Source organism: Malaclemys terrapin, chromosome 5, assembly GCF_027887155.1.
Source record: "Malaclemys terrapin pileata isolate rMalTer1 chromosome 5, rMalTer1.hap1, whole genome shotgun sequence".
NCBI classification, from domain to species: Eukaryota; Metazoa; Chordata; order Testudines; family Emydidae; genus Malaclemys; species Malaclemys terrapin.
Genome location: NC_071509.1, coordinates 180,073 through 199,678, shown reverse-complemented (window position 1 = coordinate 199,678; position 19,606 = coordinate 180,073). Strand labels below are relative to the sequence as shown.

Here is a 19,606-nt window from a genome sequence, read left to right as displayed (position 1 = left end):
GGGGTGCAGAAGGCTGTGGGGGAGGGGTGTTTGGGAAGCACAGGAAGAAGGGGTGCAGAAGGCTGTGGGGGAGGGGTGTGTGGGAAGCACAGGAAGAAGGGGTGCAGAAGGCTGGGGGGGAGGAGAGGCGACGTGTGTGGGGAGAAGAGGGAGATGGGGGGTGGAGCGCTGGGCGTAACAGGCTGTCTGGGGCTGGGGTCGGGTCGCCCCAGGGCCGGGCTGCTGCCCCACGTGATCATACCCGGGAGGGAGCTGTGCCCCGCCCCCGGAGTTACCTGCTCGCCGGAGCGTTACGCGCGGTGACGTCGCGGTGTCACCTGGGGGCGGGGCGGGGCGGGGCGGCGCTCGGGGCTGCAGGGAGCGGCGGCGGGAGGCTGCAGCGGCCGCCGGAAGCGAGCGGGACCCGCGCGGCCGAGAATGGGGCCCGGGCTGGGGCTGCGGCTCCTGCTGCTGCTGGTGCCCGCGGGGCTGGGGGCTGCCGCGCGCTCCGCCGTGCCCCGGACAGAGAGACCCTTCCCGGGTAAGGGCGGGGGGGTCCCTATCTCCATCTCCCCTGGCCGGAGCGGGGGGGGGTCCCCATCTCCCCTTGGCCGGAGCGGGGGGGTCCCCATCTCCCGGGCTGGAGCGGGGGGTCCCCATCTCCCCGGGCCCCGGCGGGGGGGTCCCCATCTCCCCTTGGCCGGAGCGGGGGGGTCCCCATCTCCCGGGCTGGAGCGGGGGGTCCCCATCTCCCCGGGTCCCGGCGCGCCGGGTGCTGCTGCCCGACCCGAGTAGCGCTGGCCGCCCGGGCGTGGCTGCCTCCTGCGGGGGGCTGAGCCGGGCTGCAGGGCGCACCTGGCGGGCAGGGACTGAGTAGCGGCCGCTGTACACCGGAGCCGGGCACCGGGCCCGCCCGCCCGCCGACCTCCGCCGGCCGGTCCCCAGCCTCGCCCATCAGCCCTGGGCACTCGCTGGATGATGTCACCCAGCAATGCAGAGCCCCCAGCCTGCGGGTTTGCTCCTGAACGTGCCGTGGCTCGGGAAGGCTGCGGGCATGGGCCGGGGCCGGGGCACGGCTCTGTCCGGGGGCCAGCGGCTGTCGTCGGTCTCACTAACGTGCAGCGAGCGCTGCTCTGAGCTGGGTCCCCCCGACTCCGGCCGGGCGCGCTCTGTGGTGTGGCGCTAGCTAGTGGGGCTGCCTGGGGTCCTGCCTCCCCTCCCATTGCTGATCAGATGGCATCCCGGTGAGCTGCGCATGGACAGCTGCATTTTGTACATCGCCGAATCGATTTTTTACCTTTTCCTTTTGAAAAAGGACATTACGTTTTGGAATGATATTAAAAGAACGTGATTTAGGTTGAAAATGAAGCACTCACAAGTAAGAGGCCTAATTTGGCCCCTGTGTACCTGTGCATTGTGATACAATCTTTAAATGATCACACACTGTTATTTCACAGGACCCCTGACACATTCAGGGAGGGAGCATAAGGGGGCAAATTAAGGTTGGGCAGGTAAACAAATCTGATATTTGACTTTTGAATGCTTCACTTTGCAACCTTAATATTCTTTTAATGTAGCTTTTAAAATACAACTTCCTAGCCTTTTTTAAGGAACTGGAAAAAAAAAATCCTAATTCAGCCACCTAGCTAATCAACAATGTTAGAACCATTAGATCCACAACACCTTTCTGTCATTGGAATGACTGGAGTAACTGAAACCAGTAGCAGGTTGTCATCCTCTATGTGGGCCAGCCAATAGAGGGAGATGAGGCACGGATTCTGGGCAGTGGGTTTCACAGCTATGTGGCAACAGCTGAAGAACCTTGAGATTCTGGAGTTCTGGCTTCTGTTCCTGGTTCTGAGGGGAGTGTACTCTAGTGGTTACCAAACCACCCTGCCCTTCAACCTGTCCTCATCCTACTGAATTTATTCAAGTCTTGTTACAGTGGTGGCTACAGTTTATACTATTTATAATACTCATGGCTGTGTTTCTTCCTCCACTTGTGTTTAGCAGTGATTTTTTCTCTTGGTTTGGGTGAATAACAGGGAGGAATGATCTGTAGCCTTGTATCATCTATGGTAGTGGCTCTCAACCTTTCCAGACTACTGTACCCCTTTCAGAAGTTTGATTTGTCTTGCATATCCCCAAGTTTCACCTCACTTAAAAACTACTTGCTTACAAAATCAGGCATAAAAATACAAAAGTGTCACAGCACACTATTACTGAAAACTTGCTGACTTCCTTATTTTTACCATAATTATAAAATAAAGCAGTTGAAGTACAATATTTATATTCACATTTCAGTGTGTAGTACATAGAGCAATATAAAAAACTCATCGTATGAAATTTTAGTTTGTACTGACTTCGCTAGTGCTTTTTATGTAACCTGTTGTAAAACTAGGCAAATATCTAGATGAGTTGATGTACTCCCTGGGAGACCTCTGTGTACCCCCAGGGGTACATGTACCCCTGGTTGAGACCACTGACCTACAGGTTCCTCAGAGGCTGAAATAAATGCACATCCATTGCTGCTGGTCTTTTAGCCCTTGTCTTTGCTAGGAAAAAGAGTGTGTTCTTACTTTGCTAGCTAATGTGGTAACGAAAAGGAGCAAAATGCTAATAGAGACAAGGCAGTTATAGCTTTAACTTGAGTTATTAGGAAATCAAGGAAGTCCTGGGTTCTCCCATAGTCTTTATCTTAAGCTTCTAACACATGTGAAAGGTACAATCTGCCTTGGCTTCCTTAGGAAGTTATTATGTATTAAGTAACACAAACAGAATCATACTTTTTCCTAGTGAAGATGTACTCCTATGATTGGGATAGAATTTATTTGGAGACTTCTGTTTGTCAATATAAATGTGTTGCGTTAATGGAAGTAAATAAGCTATGACTATTGGCTTATCACCGCCATTTCCTGTAGCTTTCATTATATCATCTTAACTCTCTCTTCTGTCAGTGTGATCTACATTAACTCTACAATCTAAGTAGTACGCCCTTCAGAAGAGTGATCTCGTCAGGACCTGTTATGTTTGTAGAGGGCCTGGCACAGCAGGGCTGGGGCTCTGTATGCTCCAGCCATACGAATTTTACTACTAATGTGTGGAAATGATTTCTGAGCCAAACAGTTTCACGTGTGTAGCAGTGATGGGATATGGATGCCCTTTTATAGCAGTCCTTTGTCCATGGCTTAAATTGATTAATTTATTGCATGTTTAGTATCAGGTTATATAATTATTGTAGAAATACCAGCCCTGCAGTAAGACTCAGGGACCAGGATCCTACTTACGCTGCTGCCTCACTTGCCTGATGCTGGTTTTAGAATATTGATTTTTTTTTTTTTTTTTTGCGCAAAGCCCATTGTTTGCTTGGCCCCATTCTTTCTGATGAATATCTGTGCAAAGTGATTTATACTTCAAGAGGACAGGTTGTAAATGCATTAGCTAGCTGAAGGAGAAAGCGTGTGTAGCTGTATCAGACCCTGGAAATGGAAAAGGTGGTAGAGGTAATGGCTTTTATTGGGCATACACAGGAGTTCAGATATTAAAGTAGGGAACTCCCGGCCAGGGCGCAAATCCAGTTATGTCAAATGTTTCCTGATTGTGACTGATTAGATTGAGTGGAGAATAAAGTGTCCTACATTGCTTCATTGTAGCTCTGCTAATTTTGTAAATATTTGAAATGAGAAAATATGGATACATGGGAAGATTTACTTACAGGAAGGTCTGTGTGTCTGAAGGCACTGAGCCAAGGAAGTTGGAATCCCATCTTTAAAACCCCCTTTTAAATGCTGCTTCTGCTTGGGGGTGAGCAAGAATAAATGCACATAAAATAGTATTTTTATCTTCTATGGGGAGGAGCTGATGTGGGTGCGCTGGCTAAAAGTATTGCCTCTGTCTCCAGCAGGACTAAAGGCTCGGGCCAATGTGCTGTAGGCAGTGAGGCAATGGCATAGGCACCGGCTTTCTAATTTCCCCAGGGTGCTCAACCCTCTGCCCCAGGCCCCACTCCTGCCCCGCCTCTTTCTGCCCCTTCCCCGAGCACGCCCCATACCTGCTCTTCCCCCCACCCCAGTGCCTCCTGCACGCCACTGAACAGCTGATCCGCGGCACGCAGGAGGCACTGGAGGGAAGGGGGGAGGAGCTGATCAGCAGGGCCGCTGGTGAGTGCTGAGCACCCACTATTTTTTTTCCGTGGTGCTCCAGCCCCAGAGCACTCGGCACCTATGGGGAAAGCAATCTGTGGCATCCTTGATTCCCCTTAAATGCATCTCAGTAACAACCTGTAACTAGAAAAGCAAACCAGTCCTGTACATTCGTGTGGTTAGAATGTGTTCCACAGGGATAGCCTCTCTCTGAGGCTCCCTCTAGCGCCTACAGTATGTTCCGGCGCATCCAGAAAGGAAATTGCAGAAATCCTGCTGTTGACTGAAGTGCCCCATCATCAGCTCACTCTATTAAGGCAGGGTCTTGTGAACTGATGCATAAGAAACCATCTCCAGATTTTCATCCTAAATTTACTCTTGCGCCAGCACTGTCCTTCAGCTTCAATAGCTCTTCTCCCTCCCTTGTGTCTACCCCTTGATGTATTTATAGAGAGCAATCCGATCCCCTCGCAGCCTTCATTTTGCTTGGCTAAACAAGTCAAGCGTTTTTAGTCTCTCCTTGTAAGATAATTCTTCATTACTCTTGTCACTGGAGAGCAAAACAGCATCCGAATGGGGTACTGTGCACTAGGCGGAGTGGGGTCCCCCTCTGAGTCTGGTACTAACTGCCAGCCCCAGAGGGTTGGTAGGGAGCAGGTAGACTGACATCTCAGTTGTTTTCCAGTCTCAGCTTTAGTTTAAAAAAAAAAAAAAAGTCTTCAGCTGTTATGAAAAAAACATGAATCAAATGAAACTGATGTAGTGACATCTTCCTGAGTCTGCAGAGAGCCTGAAACAGTAGTTTATAAGTGTGAGCTGCCACGTTGCTGCCCCAAACTGGCTTTTTCCTTCTTTCAGTTCTGCTTTGCATTGGGGCTGGTCTCTGCTGAATTTTAATCTTTAACACTGCCAGCAGTGTGGAGTGGGGTGGATCTTTACTAGGGAAATGGTGTATTCTTACTGTGTCAGTGAACACATGGTAACTAGCAAGGTGTACAATTCTAGTGAAGACAAGGCCATTTGTAGTTTCACATTTTAGCAGGTTGAGGTTACGGCTATGGGAGCACCTAGGGTTTACCGTGGCCACCTTACATGTTAAAACTCCAGCTGTCTTGTCTTCACTGGGACTTTGCCATGTGTTGGCTAACGCAAGATAAGAATGCACCTTCTTGTCTAGTGAAGGCAAGACTGTCATGTGTCAGCAGCACGCTGTACAAACTCTTCATGTTGTTGTAGTTCTCACGCTGTCCTTGCTTACCTGGCCTCTGGCCCAGATCTAACCATTCTAAAACCCTGTCCTGGACTAGCTCTCAGCTTACTCTCCGGACCACCTGGCCTCTCCTTGTCCTCCCCTTCATTTCTCCTCATGGGACGTGACCTCCTTAGGGCCTGCTCCCGCTCCCATTGAAGTAAATAGGAACTTTCTTAGATATTTAACACAGCCCTCGTGTTTCTATTTTCTCTTATAACTCGGCTCTGCCATTCCTGGAGTCTGCAGGTCGTGCTTAGTCTTTTGTGTGCTGCCATCTTTGTCCTGGGGGGGTCCTGGGTTGGTTTCAATCCTTGTTAGTGAGGAGAGGAGGCTTTCGGAGAAGGCAAAGTTCACACCGGGACCCCAAAACGTGGCTTTGGCGCCTTCTGCTTTCTTGTGGAAACGAGTTGCCTTGCAAGAATGCTCTGAATGCCTCACGCTGGTTATGTCAGTAGCAGCACTCACTGGTAACATTAAAAAGAACAGGAGTACTTGTGGCACCTTAGAGACTAACAAATTTATTAGAGCATAAGCTTTCGTGGGCTGTAGTCCACGAAAGCTTATGCTCTAATAAATTTGTTAGTCTCTAAGGTGCCACAAGTACTCCTGTTCTTCTTTTTGCGGATACAGACTAACACGGCTGTTACTCTGAAACTGGTAACATTGCCATCTCAGACAGGCCCTGTACGCTCTGGCCGTGCTGGTCTCTGCAGTGTGCTCCCTGCCCTCCCAATTAGGGGGGAGGGATAGCTCAGTGGTTTGAGCATTGGCCTGCTAAACCCAGGGTTGAGAGTTCAATCCTTGAGGGGGCCACTTAGGGGATCTGCGGCAAAATCAGTACTTTGTCCTGCTAGTGAAGGTAGGGGGCTGGACTCGATGACCTTTCAAGGTCCCTTCCAGTTCTAGGAGATAGGATATCTCCATTATTACAATTACTACCTCCTTTCTTAATCACTGTGGACAACACGCCCATCCTGCCTGTTACTCAGGCTCGTAGCCTGGGTGTCAGCTTTGTCCTGGGCCCCTCTCTAGGTCCTCAGACCCATGTTAGGTCTACAACTCGCAGGTTCTTTCTGGATAATGTTTCCTATGGTACAGCCTTTCTGATCCGTTCATGCAGCTAAAGCGCTCATCCAGGCTCTCGCTGTTCTCTTGGGCTCCTCCTCCTCGGTATCCATCTCTCGACTCTGGCCTGAGATTGTAAACGCTTTGGGGCAGGGGACCGTTTCTCTTTGTTCTGCATTTGTACGGTGCCTAGCGCAGTGGGGCCTTGGCCCAGAACTAGGGCCTCTAGGTGCCAGGATGACCAGACAGCAAATGTGAAAAATCGGGACGGGGGTGGGGGGCAATAGGATCCTATATAAGAAAAAGACCCAAAAATCGGGACTGTCTGGTGGTCTAGTAGGGTGACATCTGGTCACCCTAGTAGGTGCTGTGGTAATGCAAATAACCTATCTCCATTGGAAGAAAAGTCAATAATGAGTAACCTGATTGGGCCCAGCCCTTGTCTCTCTTTCTGTTAATCAATACAAAGGGTTGACATTCTGAACAAAGATTTTGAAGCATCTGAGGTATTGCAGGGATTGAGCTGTATAGCTCAGGGGGAGGTATGGGCTCAAGACTGAGGGGAGTGGCTGGGAGGGTGGGGAAGGGAAAGAGTAGACAGCTCCTCTGCTCCAGGGTAGGGTGACCAGATAGCAGGTGTGAAAAACTGGGGTGGGTGGGGGTAATAGGATCCTATATAAGACAAAGCCCCTAATATTTGGGCATCTGGTCACCCTCCTCCAGGGTAAGGGGAGTACTACTCTGAGCAGCTGACTGGGGGCTGCATATCTGTCTGCATTCCAGGCTAAACTTTCAAATGGAATCAACCTTTCCCTGTTTTGAGGGGGTTTCCCCTTCAAGTTAGTTGGGAGCTGCATTAAAGCCAGCATGACTTACTGCGTTCAGCAATCTCCTGGGGGTGTTTGGCTCTGTCTCCTGGGGCTGGCGCCCTGCTTTGAAGAGTCTAGGATGCTTGGCAGAGTCCAGGTATCAGCGCGCTCTCTCTCTCTCTCTCTCTCTCTCTCTCACACACACACACACACACACACACACACACACACACACACACACACACACACACACACACACACACACACACCAACCATCTCCTGCACCAGAACATGGTGGACAGTCTATCATTGGTTTGAGAACCCAGCCTCTGGTGACGGGCGTGTGCAGGTCTTGCCTCCCAGAATCCTGTTCTCAAATCTGCACAGATCATAGCAAAGGAAAGTCCTTGCCCTGCAGTCAACCTGAAGTGAGCAGGCCTTATTGGCTGGGTGGAGGTGGTGACTGTTACCTGGCTGAGTCTAGCTAACCTCTCCTTACCTGCAGCATGAAAGGGTGTGAGAAAGGGAGGGTGTGGGTGGCACTTCATTGTGTTCCCTCTCCTCTAATCTCCTGCTGTCTGACTTGCCCAGCAATACACCTGCCGAGGAGAGATTACAGTATGTGCAGTGTCTGGCATGCAAGCAGACTCTTTCCAGCAGCACACGTGCTTTGATTGGCTAACCAAAACTTCATTTGGCATCAGTGGAGGGCGCTGGTGCTCAGGTGGCGCTCTACACAGCCCCATCCTCTGCCCTCCCCATGCTAGGTTCATAGCTTTCAAGGCCAGAAGGGGCCGTTACAATAATTTAGTCTGAGCTGTATAACACAGGCCAGAGAAACACACCAGCGGTTCTTGCATCCAGCCCATGACTTCTGGTTAAGCTAAAGTCTCGTTTAGAAAGAGACCTCTAAGCTTGATTTTAAAGACCTTACGGGACAGAAAATCCACCACAGCCCGAAGTAACTTGTTCCAAAGATAATTACCCTCACTGGTAAAAAGGTGTATTTCTAGTCTAAATTTGTCCAGCTTCAGCTTCCAGTCATTGGATTTTATTTCTGCCTTTTTTATGTTAGATTAAAGAGCCGTCTGTTCTGGGAGAAGGGGCTCTTGCGAGCAGAGCCTGGCATGCTCTGCAGGAAGGCTGACGGTGGTAATGGCTCGGTGGAAGCTGGGCATGTGGGAGCCCTTTTGGTTGGGCCCATAGAGGGGAGAGGGCGTATCTTTCCTTGCCCTTCATGGGTGGTGGTGGTGGGGGGGTGTGGAGATTAAGTGAATTGAGTGGGCATTGCTGACTGGAGCTGCCAGAGCCCCTTTTCAACTGGGCATTCTGGTCGAAAACTGAATGCCTGGCAACCCTAGCATAGATACACTGTCTGTTTCAGAGTTAATTTGTGCCTGGGGCAGCCCATTCCTCTAAGCTATTATCCCACATTGGCTGCCCACTTGGGTGGGTGTGGCTGCATTGGTTACACTTGGGACTTATTTTCTCCTTCCTTGGAGGTTTTTAAGGCCCGGCTTGACAAAGCCCAGGCTGGGATGATTTAGTTGGGAATTGGTCCTGCTTTGAGCAGGGGTTGGACTAGATACCTCCTGAGGTCCCTTCCAACCCTGAGATTCTATGATTCTGTCTTCACAGCCCATAAGAGTTAGAAACATGAGCTTCTGTACCTGGATTCTGCAGCTGTAGTTCACACAGTGCAGTAGCATTAGCCAGCTCCCACCTCTGAGATGTCACTGCACTGAACGCACTCAGGCACACAGCTGAAAAGCACTCTCTAAAATTTCAAAATTCCTAAAATTGTTTGTTTCCACAAAGCTGCAAACTGAGTAAGTTACACCATAAACATGAACTGTGGGAACCCAAGGGGGATGCGGCTGTGTAGCCAGGGGAGAGAGGCTGCTATCGCTGTGTATGAGGCTTGGTTGGAGGGGTTCGTCCCATGTATCTGGTCCCCGGAGTATCCCTGTAGTGCTGCGTACATGACTAAGCTAGCACTCTGCATCCATCTAGGTCACTTACTGGGTCTGGATTAGGTTTCCAGGGTTTTATGCTTGGGAGACTTGGAGCTGTGAAACAGCTGGAGCAACGGCTGCTAATCCATAATCCCTGCCGCGCAGGCCATGTCTCATCTCTGCAGTGCCACTGGCGTGCAGTCAGCCCAGCTCCTGCCTGCTGAGCCGGGGCCTGGACTGTTGTGGTGAACGGTTTGCGGAAGGAGTTGACTGGGTCTGAAAATAAACCTTCCTGGTCTGACTTCCGTTCTGAGTGGCAACAGGCTCTCTGGGGAGCCCCAGCCAGGCACAGGAACACCTCTGTTAAATGAGAAGCGGAGCAATGGAAGTGGTCTTCTGTTGTGACCTGCCAAACCATAGCAAAAACAACGAGGAGTCCGGTGCCACCTTAAAGATCTGGAGAGCAGGTCTGCTGATGGAGGTTTCTAGGAGGCAGTGGGAACGAGGGGAGGTTTAGCGCTGATTCTGGCCCCAGAGAGAGACATTCGGAGGGAAGTAAAACACAGGCTGCCTCTAACCTGCTGGGGACAGGCCTTGGATTGGGCTGGTGTGTGGTGCACTGGCACAGCTCAGACTGTTTGCTTGTTCTATAGAACCTCAGCTTTCATGTTTTTGAAAGAGGAAGGGTTGGTCTGTCAGTACTGCTTTCGCTATTGCTAAGGCTATGATATACTCACGGATGGTGTTAGTAAAAGTCACGGGCAATAAACAAAAAGTCACTAAATCTTAGGTGCTGGGGGAGGGGGTGCCCCAGCGGTCACTGCTGATCTGGGAGTGGGAAGGGAGGACCCGGGGCACACAACTCGGGGCCCCGCTGCTGCTCCGGGGGTGTGTGTGTGTGTGTGTGATCCTGGGCCCCGCTGCTCCTGCTCTGGGTGGGGGGGGGGCACGATCTGGGGCCCCGCCACAGCTGCTCCTGTTGGAGGTGGGCGATCCGGGGCCCTGCTGCTTTGCGGGGGGTGCACCGCTGCTGCTGCTCCTCCCACATCACTGCAGCACCCAGGACCAACTATCTCGCGTCAGCCACTACAGCTGCAGAAATTACGGAGGTCCCGGAAAATCATGAAATCTGTGACCTGTGAAAGCCTCAGCTATTGCTGGGAGGAAATCAGTACCTCACACTATGTAGCCAGGTGTGAACACAGTTATGCTGGTGGAAAGCTCATCAGATGAGGCTCTGCTGGTGTAAACATCTTTTAAACTCTCATAACTGCATCTGTTCAAGGGGCTACCCAGTGGTTCTCAAACTGTGGGTCAGGACCATAAAATGGGTTGCGGCCTTGGGGTTGCTAGGACTGGCTTAGACTTGCCGAAGCTCGAGGGTGGCAGGGCTCAGGTTACAGGCTCCCTGCCTGGGGCTGAAGTCCTTGGGCTTCAGCATGGGGCTTCCTCGCCTGGGGCGGTGGGACTTGGGTTTGGCTTTGACCCCTGCCTGGGGTGGTAGGACTCGGGTGGCTCAGGCTTTGCCCCCTGTCCGTCCCCCCCCCCGCCCTTCCCCCGGGGGGTCGTGTAGTAATTTTTGTTGTTAGAAGTGGGTCAAGGTGCAATGAAGTTTGAAAATTCTACACAGCTTCAAGTGTCTGTTTCTGCTCAGCTCTAGTTGTAGCGGTACCAAAGTTGTGCAGACTCCCCCGTCCTGAAGGCTCTAACTGTTCACATTTGAGGTTTTATTGCAGTGTTAAGTGAGTATCACCAACACAGAGGTGAGACTACCAGGAGCTGTGGTGTGCCGGCTCCAGGAGCTGTAATGCAGGTGCCTAGAGAGGATGACTTTAAACCTTGGCATTAACTATTTCATCCTTCATTAGAGAGGATCAGGAGGGTCACAGATCTGCCCAGCACACTGAGCTGGTGGCGCTGGGTAGCTACCACCGTTGAGGGGCAGTTGGGCCTGGCAGGGTGGCACTATCCTGTTTTGAACAGCTGTGTGATCTAGTGTGAACGATGTCTTGTTCTGATCACTTGCCATTTCTACTCCCATTTGGACTCCTGGCTTATAGGAGGCAGCCACCCTGTGCCCTGCGACACGGTAACCTCTGAGTCACCGACACACACCTGGGACTTCAGGGCATCATGCAGTCGAAACCGGTAGCTGTGCTGTTGCAGCTTGGCTCAGATACTGCAGGGATCAATATGCCAACAGAACAAATGCACTGGCGTACCATGCTGCGTGGCCTGGCCTGGGGGCTTTGCTGTGGGCCTGGCCCTGTGGGAGATGGGATCATGGCAGCTTTACTGGAGCTCTTAGGGCTGGCTGGTAAACCTGCTAAGGAAGGAAGCCTCTCCGTCCTGTGCAATCTCCTGTCCCCTCTCCCTTTGTCACTCCAAGAGCCATTAACTCAGAGAGACAAGGTGGGGCTGAGGGGAGGGAATATCTTTTACTGGACTGACCTCTGCTGGTGAGAGAGACAAGCTTTCGAGCCATACAGAGCTCTTCCTCAGGTCTGGGAAACGGACTCAGAGTGCAACAGCTAAATACAAGGTGGAGCAGATCATTTAGCATAAGTAGTTAGCCCATTTCAAGGGACCATTCACATGTAGTGGCCTGTTCACACCGCTTCAGTCACGGGGAGGAAGGCAGCTGAGGGAGGTTGTTGCAATAAGCCAGAAATCAGAGTCAATGTTCAGTCCGTGATTTTTAGTGTCTAGCAAAGTAATGAATGTAAGTGCCCAGGCTCATCTTTTGAAAGTGTTGTGCAGGCTTCCTTTGAGGATGAGGACTGAGAGGTCAGATACAGAGTGATCGCTTTGTGAAAAGTGTTCACTTGGTTTGCTAAGCAATGCCAGTGCCTCTCAGCCATCTCCTTGGGTGAGGCCCAGCCCCAGGTTGGCCCACAAATGGTTCACTTAAGGCATGGGGTCTGCGATGGGGCTGGCTCTCCTCTGTTCCCTCTCCCTCACACCAACATTGGGGTCGGGAAGCTGTTCCAGGGGTTAGTACTCAGTGCCCAGGACTGTTGATTTTGTACACAGGGGTGGGGCCTTCCTCCACAAACAGGGTGAAAGGAAAGTGAGTGAGTCTGGGTGTGGGCAGAGTTGCTGGGCCCATCGCTGAGGTAGAGCAGGCTCTCTCCCCGTGGTTGCATGGGATATCTCCTGCTGCTGTCTGAACACCGAGAGTGACTCCCCCACTCCAGCTAGGCAGAGGGTGTCTGTGTATGGAGCTCAAACCTGCTGACCTGACGCCATGTTGGGCCTCAGACCCTCTGCTATGGTGAGATCTCCACCCATTGTGGCTTGTGAGGGTGTGACGTTATTGACATAAACTGGAACCGTATAGATCATTGTTGCAACCAAGGTCCTGTAGTGGCACCCAAATCTTGTATAAAGGGGGTCAAATGGGGTGTCTAGGACAAGGTTATGGTTTACTGGTTATGATTATGCTGTCTATATGTATGTATCAGTTTTATGGTCGAAGTTATGAATATTGGCTCTATACTGTCTGTATGGCAAACTTATGCTATGCTTCTGGGTGACATCCCAGACAAGCTGAGATTAGCTCTGCCTAGCCTGCTTGATGGCCCATTAAGGACCATCAGCTATACAATGGACCCATTGAGAGAAGGCAGATACGCCTTGTAACTCAGCAAAGTATGCAGGGACTTGCCCATGTGACTCCAGACTCCATTTTGCTGTAATTTTCCACAGTAAGAACAAAGAGGTGTTCTTACACCTGGAAAAGACTATATAAGGCTGATACCTCATCTCCATCTTGTCTTCAATCCTGCTTCATACCTCTGGAGGAACTTTGCTACAAGCTGAAGCTTTGAACAAAGGACTGATGACCCATCCCAGCTGGGGATGTATTCCAGAGACTTGATTTGAACCTGCAGTTTATTCCATCGCTGCTGCAAGCCTGAACCAAGAACTTTGCCATTACTGTATGTAACTGATTCCATTTAACCAATTTTAACTCTCATCTCTATCTTTTTCCTTTTATGAATAAACCTTTAGATTTTAGATTCTAAAGGATTGGCAACAGCGTGATTTGTGGGTAAGACCTGATTTGTATATTGACCTGGGTCTGGGGCTTGGTCCTTTGGGATCAGGAGAACCTTTTTCTTTTACTGGGGTATTGGTTTTCATAACCATTTGTCCCCATAACGAGTGGCACTGGTGGTGATACTGGGAAACTGGAGTGTGTAAGGAGATTGCTTGTGAGACTTGCGGTTAGCCAGTGGGGTGAGACCGAAGTCCTCCTAGTCTGGCTGGTTTGGTTTGCCTTAGAGGTGGAAAAAAACCCAGCCTTGGGCTGTAACTGCCCTATTTGAGCAATTTGTCCTGAGTTGGCACTCTCAGTTGGGTTCCGCCAGAACCGCATTGTCACAGAGGGACAGTGGAAAAGCAGTGTCCCATTGGACATGTTCTATTGGCCACGTGGAAATGTCAGAGCAAAGATCCTCCCTGGAGCCGGTGATGGAACAAATGGAATGAAAGGGTGGCTGATGTACTGAACTGATCTTAAAAACCTGTTCAGCAAAGGCAGGGGAGATGGACAACTGGGAAGCAAGGAACACCTTGAATATGTATCCCTTTCCCTGGCATTGCTTGCGTAATCCCATTGCTGTAGCTGTGTCTGGATTCCCGGTGCACAGGCCTGGGGTAGCAGGGCACGGGAGCTGAGAACAGTCCCTGTGTCCAGGTCTGCCTGACACCCTGCACTCTGCTCTAGGTCCCTCCATCCCAGAGGGCTCCCAGCCTGGAGGTTGGGGGTGGGGGTCTCCCCCTTCTCCCCTTTGTATCCTGCACTCTGCTTTGGGGTCCTCAGACTGTAGGGAGCTCCAAGAAGAGCCACAGAAATGACCGGAGGCTCGAAGGAAAGATTTAAAGATCTTGGCTAAGCAATTAATGGAGTGGGGAAGAGCCTCTCTCTTCCTGTGCCACAAACTCCCCTGTACAACCTCCCATCTGGCCGTCTGCTCTCCTCCCTCACTGACTGTGCTCCCTGTGTTAGCTGGTGTTCCTTGTCTGCCTTGCTATCAAGGAGGGGGAGAGGTTGTCAAAGGACTGGACATGGGGCATCAGGTCAGACTGTGATGGATGCAGGCCGGGTGCCTGTCCTGAGAATGTCAGCTCCATCAGCTCCTGTTGATCCCTGGATTGTGGGGCAGTGGGTGACTTGCATGAGGGTTTGGCTGCCCTTTGGCTCTGTTCCTTTCTGTCCAGGAGGGGCACTAGAGGCAGCTTGAAGTGATTGCTAGGCTCCACTGAGGGCACTCATGGGGCTTCCTCCATCTTGTCCCCAGTCCAGTTCAATGCAAGTGTCAATGAAAAAGCATAGGCTGCTGCTGTCTCGTCTCCTCCTGTCCACTGCAGTGGGGGGACCTGGGCTGGGTGTCTGAGCCTGAGGCATGAGTGACAGGAGCTGGGTGAGGCTCTGTCCAGAGCAGACAGGTGTCCACCATTCTCCTCTCGCTCTTGCTGGATCCCCAGCTGCCCTGCTGGTGGCTGGAACAGCACTTCCCCTTGTCCACACAGAGAGCGGAGGTCTCTTCTCCCCTAAAATCTGTTTGGAAGCTGAAGTTGGTGACCTGCATGCTGAGCAACGCTGCGGGCGCAAACACCTTGCACCCATGCGTGGCAGCTGCCCTGGTGGCACGTGTGAACCTGCTTCTCCCGTGTGATGCTGCTGCTCTTGTGGTTAGTGGACAGAGGCTGGGGCTGGAGTGGGAGAAAGGGGGTGCTGACAAGTTGTTCTCTGTAGGATCCCTTGGCTCTGAAGATCGATTCCAACTCCTCCGCTGCCCCGAGTCTGCAATAGCCTGGACTGACTGACCTTAGGGTGTGCTGCCCTGTTGGGTGTGGGGGGAGGGAATGGGGGAGTGGCTGTGGCTTGTACCTTGGCAGCGACTGGAATAGCTGTAGTTACATGGGGGAGGGGAGGTTGCAGGCAGGTTGTGTTTAAACCTTCAGTCAAAGCTGCGCCTGAGGGAGAGGCTTTGTGTTTGCCTGTAAGTGAACATGAACAGCTGGGAGTCACAAACCCTGCCCCATGGTGGGAAGGGGAAGATCAGAAGATCCAGGGGATAGAGCTACACCAGCAAAGGGAAAATGAAGGTGAACAATGGGAACTTTGTAATTGGCAAGATTTACGCAGCAGAAGCCAGATGACAAGATTTACCCAGGGGAAGCTCTGGGGCTGTGTGGAGCTGTCAGGTGCACACAGGACGCATGCTGAGAAAACTGTCTCCTTTCGGTTTTCATGGTTGCAGATGTGGCACAGCACAGGAGGGAAATGGCCCTTCGCCTGACATCCCAAGCTCATGGTGCTGCTGAGGACGAGAAGCTGGTCTCTTGGTTTCAGCGGAATAATCGGAGGGCATCTAATTCCTCCCCTCCCCCAGCACATGGCATCCACTCCGATGGAAATCCTGCATCAGGGAGGGGAGAGAGGGTTTTTTCAAGTTACAGTAGCTTTCGAGTCTGCAGTGGGCAGTGACTCCATCCTGGGGTGCTGAAGCCCAGAGTGGAGTGAGAATAATGTGCTTTACTCCCCCTCTCCCTCAGGGCGGCTTCTCTCAGCCAGACACAGAGTGCAAAGTAACCGTGCAGGCTCCAGCCCGGATCCTGCCGCTGGCCGACGATCCTGGAGACTGGGTCACAGCAGGAGCATACATAGGGTTACCATACGTCCGGATTTTCCCGGACATGTCCGGCTTTTTGGGCTCCAAATCCCTGTCCGGGGGGGAAATCCCAAAAAGCCGGACATGTCCGGGAAAATCGGGACCGGCGGGGCTGGGCCGGGGGCCGGCGGTGCCGAGCGCTGGGGGCGCCGAGTGCCGGTGGTGCCGGGAGCTGGCGATGCCGGGGTTGCCGGGGGCCGGCGGGGCCGAGCGCCGGCGGTGCCTGGGGCCGGTGGGACCGGGCGCGCCGGGGGTGCTCGGCCGGGGGGTGCCGAGCGGGCCGGGGGTGCTCGGCCGGGGACCGGCAGTGCTGGGCGGGCCGGGGGTGCTCGGGCCCGGCACCCCAGGGCCCGAGCCGACCCAAGCTGGAGAGGCCGGGGGGGCCAGACTGGGCCGCGCCTGCTCCCCCCACACCTCCCTTACCTGCTTCAGGCTTCCCGCGAATCAAATTTTCGCGGGAAGCAGGGGAGGGGGTGGAGTTGGGGCGGGGACTTTGGGGAAGGGGCGGAGTTGGGGCGTGGGCGGGGCTGGGGGCGGGGCCGGGGCCCCGTGGAGTGTCGTCCTTTTGGAGGCTCAAAATATGGTAACCCTAGCATACAGCAAGGACAGGGGAATGCGGTAGAAAAGTCCGCCTTGTACCTGGCCTGCCTCAGGAAGGCATGGGGGACTTGCTCTGAAAGGGAGTGCCGTCCTGTTTGCACAAAGAAATTCACTTGTTGCTTTCTGCAGGTCCTGGCCTGGCATAGCCTTCGTTTGACTGCTAGTGTGGAAGGAGCAGAAATACTTTGCCCTGACCCAGGAAGGACACTTGGCCTCTCAGTTCTGCCAGTCACGGGTGCTCAGCTTACAGTGACATTTTTCAGAGTAGCAGCCGTGTTAGTCTGTATCTGCAAAAAGAATAGGAGTACTTGTGGCACCTTAGAGACTAACAAATTTATTAGAGCATAAGCTTTCGTGGACTACAGCCCACTTGCATCCGAAGAAGTGGGCTGTAGTCCATGAAAGCTTATGCTCTAATAAATTTGTTAGTCTCTAAGGTGCCACAAGTACTCCTGTTCTTTCTGCGGATACAGACTAACACGGCTGCTACTCTGAAACCTTCAGTTGAATGTCATTCTTAAGCTTTCCCCAGGCTCCAGTACACTGTCCCTGGCCAGGCAGAAACCCTACCCTTTCTTCCCTGCTGTCCATCACCCCAGCCTTGGCTGTCTGTCTGAAATGGCTCTCTTCTGCCATGCCGTGCCTTGGGCCTTGTAGTGTGACGTTGCACTCCATATGCTTTATGGAAATATGCTTATGAATATGACATAACTGGAATATGCTTTATGCTAAAAACCCCTTATGTTGTCATTAGCCTATAATCTACTGAGTGTGTTCATCCTATTTGTATGCATCTATCATTCGTATTTCCAGCTTCAGATACAAGAAGTATAACTCTGAGGTCCTATTGTAATTATGCAAAGTGTGGGCCATTAATGGTGGCTTAGAATCTTGATGGCTCCCATTGACTAGGACAATTGGTTGTGAATGGGTTTATTTATGTGCAAACCTTCCTGTGTACCTGTGGGCCAGCCTGTGAGTAATGAAAAATGATGTCTCACAGGGACATGTGACCATGTCACATGATGCTGAAATCCATCTTAAATCTGGTACTTTTCCATTTAGAAGGAGGGTGGGGACTCGGAGAGACAGAAGATTCTTGCCTTGTGCCAAAGCTATAAAAGGGGGTGGAGCAGGACAAAGAGGTGCCAGTCATGAGAGAGCCCCTGCTTAACACCCAAGATGTCTGCTGGAACTAACATGGGCTGTACCAGGGAAAAGATTGAGCCCAGACTAGGAAGGCGTCTAGTCTGTGAAAGAAGCTTATTGGAACATCGATGAGGGTTATTACCTGTAATCAGTTTCTTAATGTATTAGGCTTAGACTTGTGTGTTTTTGCTTTATTTTGCTTGGTAACTTTGGAGCGGAGCCTGGAGCTGGAGCGCGGAGCAGTGGAGCTGCAGGTTTTTGCCTGGAGCTGGAGCAGAGCCGGAGCACAGCTCCAAAGCCCTGGTTATTATTTGAAACCACTTAAATCCTTCTTTTTATACTTTCATTTATTAATGAACCCAAAGTAAGTGATTAATACCTGGGGGAGCAAACAGCTGTGCATATCTCTTGATCAGTGTTATAGAGGGCGGACAATTTATGAGTTTACCCCGTATAAGCTTTATACAGAGTAAAATGGATTTATTTGGGGTTTGGATCCCATTGGGAGCTGGGTGTCTGGGTTCTGGAGTCAGGTAACCTGCAGACCTGTTTTCACTTAAAGCCTGCAGCTTTGGGGGTGTGAATCAGACCTGGGTCTGTGTTGCAGCAGGCTAGTGTGTCTGGCTCAACAAGGCAGGGTTCTGGAAGTCCCAAGCTGGCAGGGAAAACGGTCTCAGAGGTAATTTCAGCACATCAGGTGACAGTCCCAAGGGGGTCTCTCCGTCAGTGGCATGGTCGAACAGGATATGTGCACAGCTGATTGCTTTGAGACACTGATAGTGATTTTAAGTGAGTTTTAAGTGAGGTGGCTGGAGAGCAGACGAAGTGGTTACTGGTTTATTTTCTGTTTGCTTATTTCGGGTGAGGGAAATAGGGACAGAAAAGGAAGCAATATGAGTGAGAGTGGAGCTCAGAAGATGCTAGAACTGTACAGGTTGCAGATTGCCCAGAAAGGCTGGGCACTGGGGAAGTCCCTGTTAACTGAGAAGCCCCTGGGCTGAGTGAATCTCAGTTCCAGTGAACTGCAGAGGGGTGTGACCCAACCTCTGGGTCAGTGCTGAAGCTGACTGGAGTGTCTAACTCAGCAAGACAGGAGTGGAGGGGTGCCTGTGCTGGTATGGGGGGGGGGTGTTCTCTGTGGTATCCCAGCTCATTAAGTGACAGTCTCAAGGGAAGACAAATGGAAATTGATGCGCAATTTGCCCGGGAAAAGGCTGCCATGGAGGCAGAAGCAGCCAGGCAAAGGGCTGCACACCAGCAAGCACTGGATTTAAAAGACAAAGAAGGTGAGGCCTAGAAGCACGAACTGGCAGTAATGGAGTGGAAGAGGGGCACAGAGACATGTATCCTAGAGGTGGAAGTTGGGGTCCTGGTGACTGCTGTGGTGGGAACAATCCCCAAGGACTCTGTAGCTGGAAGCAAGCCCAACCTAAGTGAAATGGGGGAGGATTTTGCTGGCCAGTGAAGGGTTGATCATGGCTGGTAGCTGTGAGCCCACAACTAAGTCAGGGTCACATTCCCTTTTGGGGGGACAGGAGTGCTGCCTCAGCGGGGAGCCCAGAGAGGGAAATGCAGATGGAAGTTGAGGTGGGACAGGAGGACCTGCCCACCTTTTGTAGAAAGGCTTTTCCCCAGGAGGAGGCTGAAGGATCTGCATCTGAAATGCCAGACCTCTCACCTGTGGATCAGGTTTTAAGGGAAGATTGGGGGTCAAATCTCCTGGAGGAGAGAGTCCACCCAGCTGACCTTTTGGGAACAGAGAATGGGGTGACTGAGGGGATTTTACCAATCTGAAGCACCCCATTGAAAGATGTTCTTCTTGCCACACTTGTAATAGATAACGCTATCCCTTCAAGGCATGGGGAGGAAAAACTTTGCATTTGGAAAGCACCACAAGCTGATGGGGTCCAACACAAAGAGATTCCAGAGGGAGAGGCCTAGGGCAGGCATGGTTGCAGTGTACCCTTTCCTT

At 51.8% G+C, this 19,606-nt stretch overlaps 1 protein-coding gene across 1 annotated transcript in view; it reads left to right on the top strand.

Moving 5' to 3' along the window:
- Positions 1 to 353: 353 nt before the first annotated feature.
- Positions 354 to 19,606, top strand: part of SEMA4F (ssemaphorin 4F) — a 189,498-nt gene continuing 170,245 nt past the window's right edge. Inside the window, exon 1 of the mRNA XM_054030174.1 lies at positions 354 to 520. Within this exon, the coding sequence (XP_053886149.1) occupies positions 418 to 520 (103 nt within the window). The 5' untranslated portion in view covers positions 354 to 417. The remainder of the gene's footprint in view (positions 521 to 19,606) is intronic.